Here is a 1,988-nt window from a genome sequence, read left to right on the forward strand (position 1 = left end):
AGGGACCAGTCGCATCACTCAGAAGAGGCGGAGCATGTGACACACCTGCGGAACATGTGACACACCTGCGGAACATGTGACACACCTGCGGAGCTGTGATACACCTGCGGAGCATGTGACACACCTGCGGAACATGTGACACACCTGCGGAGCTGTGATACACCTGCGGAGCATGTGACACACCTGCGGAGCCACCAGGCATGAAATGATGCACAAACACCTGAGCCTTAAAATGAAAATAACAGCTTTATTTACACCCCCCCCAGGAATGCTCTGGGCCGGCGCTGAGGTCGGGGATTTTCCCACCGCCCCCAGAGTTTAGTCTGAGGTCCAGAACCTCAGACACCTTAATAATCAACACGCAGACAAAAATGGACAAAATCAGGTAGAAAAAGACAGTTTTCCTCCAGGAGGGAGGGGTCCACCGGCCCCCCAGGAGGGAGGGGTCCACCGCCCCCCCAGGAGGGGGGGGGGTCCACCGACCCCCCCCTACAGTTCACACCTTAAATAGAAAAGACCGCCTAGGCTAAAAACCAGGACCACCTGGTGGGACCAAGCGTCTCTGAGGGCCCCCCCTTAGAAGGCGTAGCGGGTGCGGATGTCCTCCAGCTTCTTGGAGACCTCGGGGGGGGTCCGGTCCAGCTCCTCGGCCAAGCTCTTCTGCCTGTGGGGGTCCATGCTGTTGAACTGCTCGCACAGATCTCCGTCGATCACGTTCTGCACAAGAACAGGACTCAGGTGTGTTTCCAGGTGAGGACGCAGGTGGGCCACACCCCCGGGTACCAACCTTGACCGGGAAGTAGTAGGAGCGGAAGCTGAGGTGGTCTCTGCCACACAGGGGGGGGAACTCGGCGCGCATGTGCATCTCCAGGTGCTGGAAGAAGTCGTGGTCCTGCAGCAGAACAGAGACGTGAGTGGGTGGGAGGCACCTGTGTCTGCAGGGTCCCGGGTCCCGGGTCCTACCTCGTGGGACGTGAACGGGACCAGGATCCCGATGCCTCCGGACAGGGTGGTGTAGACCAGGGACTCGGAGCCCCCCGGGATCAGCGTGGTCTTCTGCAGGGACAACACCGTCTCCCCCACGTGGTAGTTCATGGCCACCTCCGCCTGCAGACACCCCAGGAGACTCTCAGGAGGGGGGGCACCTCACGACCCACATCCACCCTCACTAAAGCCAAAACCAGAACCCTGTCCCCTGCCCCCCCCCATATCTGCTGGGGTTAGAGGGTCTGCTCAGACCTCCTGAACTGAGGTCGTCTGACCTTTCTGAAGAACCTGGGCCCCCACAAGGTGGTGCAGAGGGGGGGGGGGGGCGGTTTGGATGAGCCCAAAGGGGAGGAAGGCTTTAGGGAGGGGGGGGGGCAACAGCCCGACCTTTATCTCCCAGGAGACCTAATCAGATCTGGGTGGAATGCACATAAATGGATCTAATGCAGCTTTCACTTAAGCTTCTGCACATGACTCAATTCCCCCCCAGCATGATGGGGCGGGGCGGCGCCACGGTGACCAGGGGGTCAGAGGTCACGTTGGGTCACGCTGGAGTAAAGCAGCAACACCTCCACCTGGGCTCAGGTGGGGGGGGGGGGGGCCTTACCTTCTGGGAGGCTCCGTTCAGCAGACCCCTGTCCCACAAGGCCTTGTTGCCCGTCGGGTCCTCATCCACATCATCACTGGTGTTGGGAGGGAGACGCACCTGAGGAGAGGAGGAGAGGGGTGAGGAGGAGTGAGGAGTGGGGGGGAGAGGAGAGGGAGGGGGGGGGAGGGAGAGAGGAGTGGGGGGGGGGAGAGGAGAGGGCGGGGGGAGGGGGTGAGGAGGAGTGAGGAGTGGGGGGGAGAGAGAGGAAGAGGAGAGAGGAGGAGGAGTGAGGAGTGGGGGGGGAGAGGAGAGGGAGGGGGAGGAGTGGGGAGGAGGAGTGGGGGGGGGGGGGGGAGAGGGGTGAGAGGAGGAGAGAGAGGAGGGGGAGGGAGTGGGGGGGGGGGGAGGAGGA

At 62.1% G+C, this 1,988-nt stretch overlaps 1 protein-coding gene across 1 annotated transcript; it reads right to left on the reverse strand.

Annotated features, from left to right (window-relative positions):
• Positions 1-227: 227 nt before the first annotated feature.
• Positions 228-1,730, reverse strand: sf3b3 (splicing factor 3b, subunit 3; the record flags this gene model as incomplete). Its single annotated transcript, XM_029832110.1, has 4 exons — positions 228-717; positions 788-892; positions 964-1,107; positions 1,595-1,730. Coding segments are annotated over 4 exons (526 nt in total), but the record flags the coding sequence as incomplete, so codon positions are not given.
• Positions 1,731-1,988: the final 258 nt, after the last annotated feature.

Source organism: Takifugu rubripes, unplaced genomic scaffold (genome assembly GCF_901000725.2).
Source record: "Takifugu rubripes unplaced genomic scaffold, fTakRub1.2, whole genome shotgun sequence".
Classification (NCBI taxonomy): Eukaryota; Metazoa; Chordata; class Actinopteri; order Tetraodontiformes; family Tetraodontidae; genus Takifugu; species Takifugu rubripes.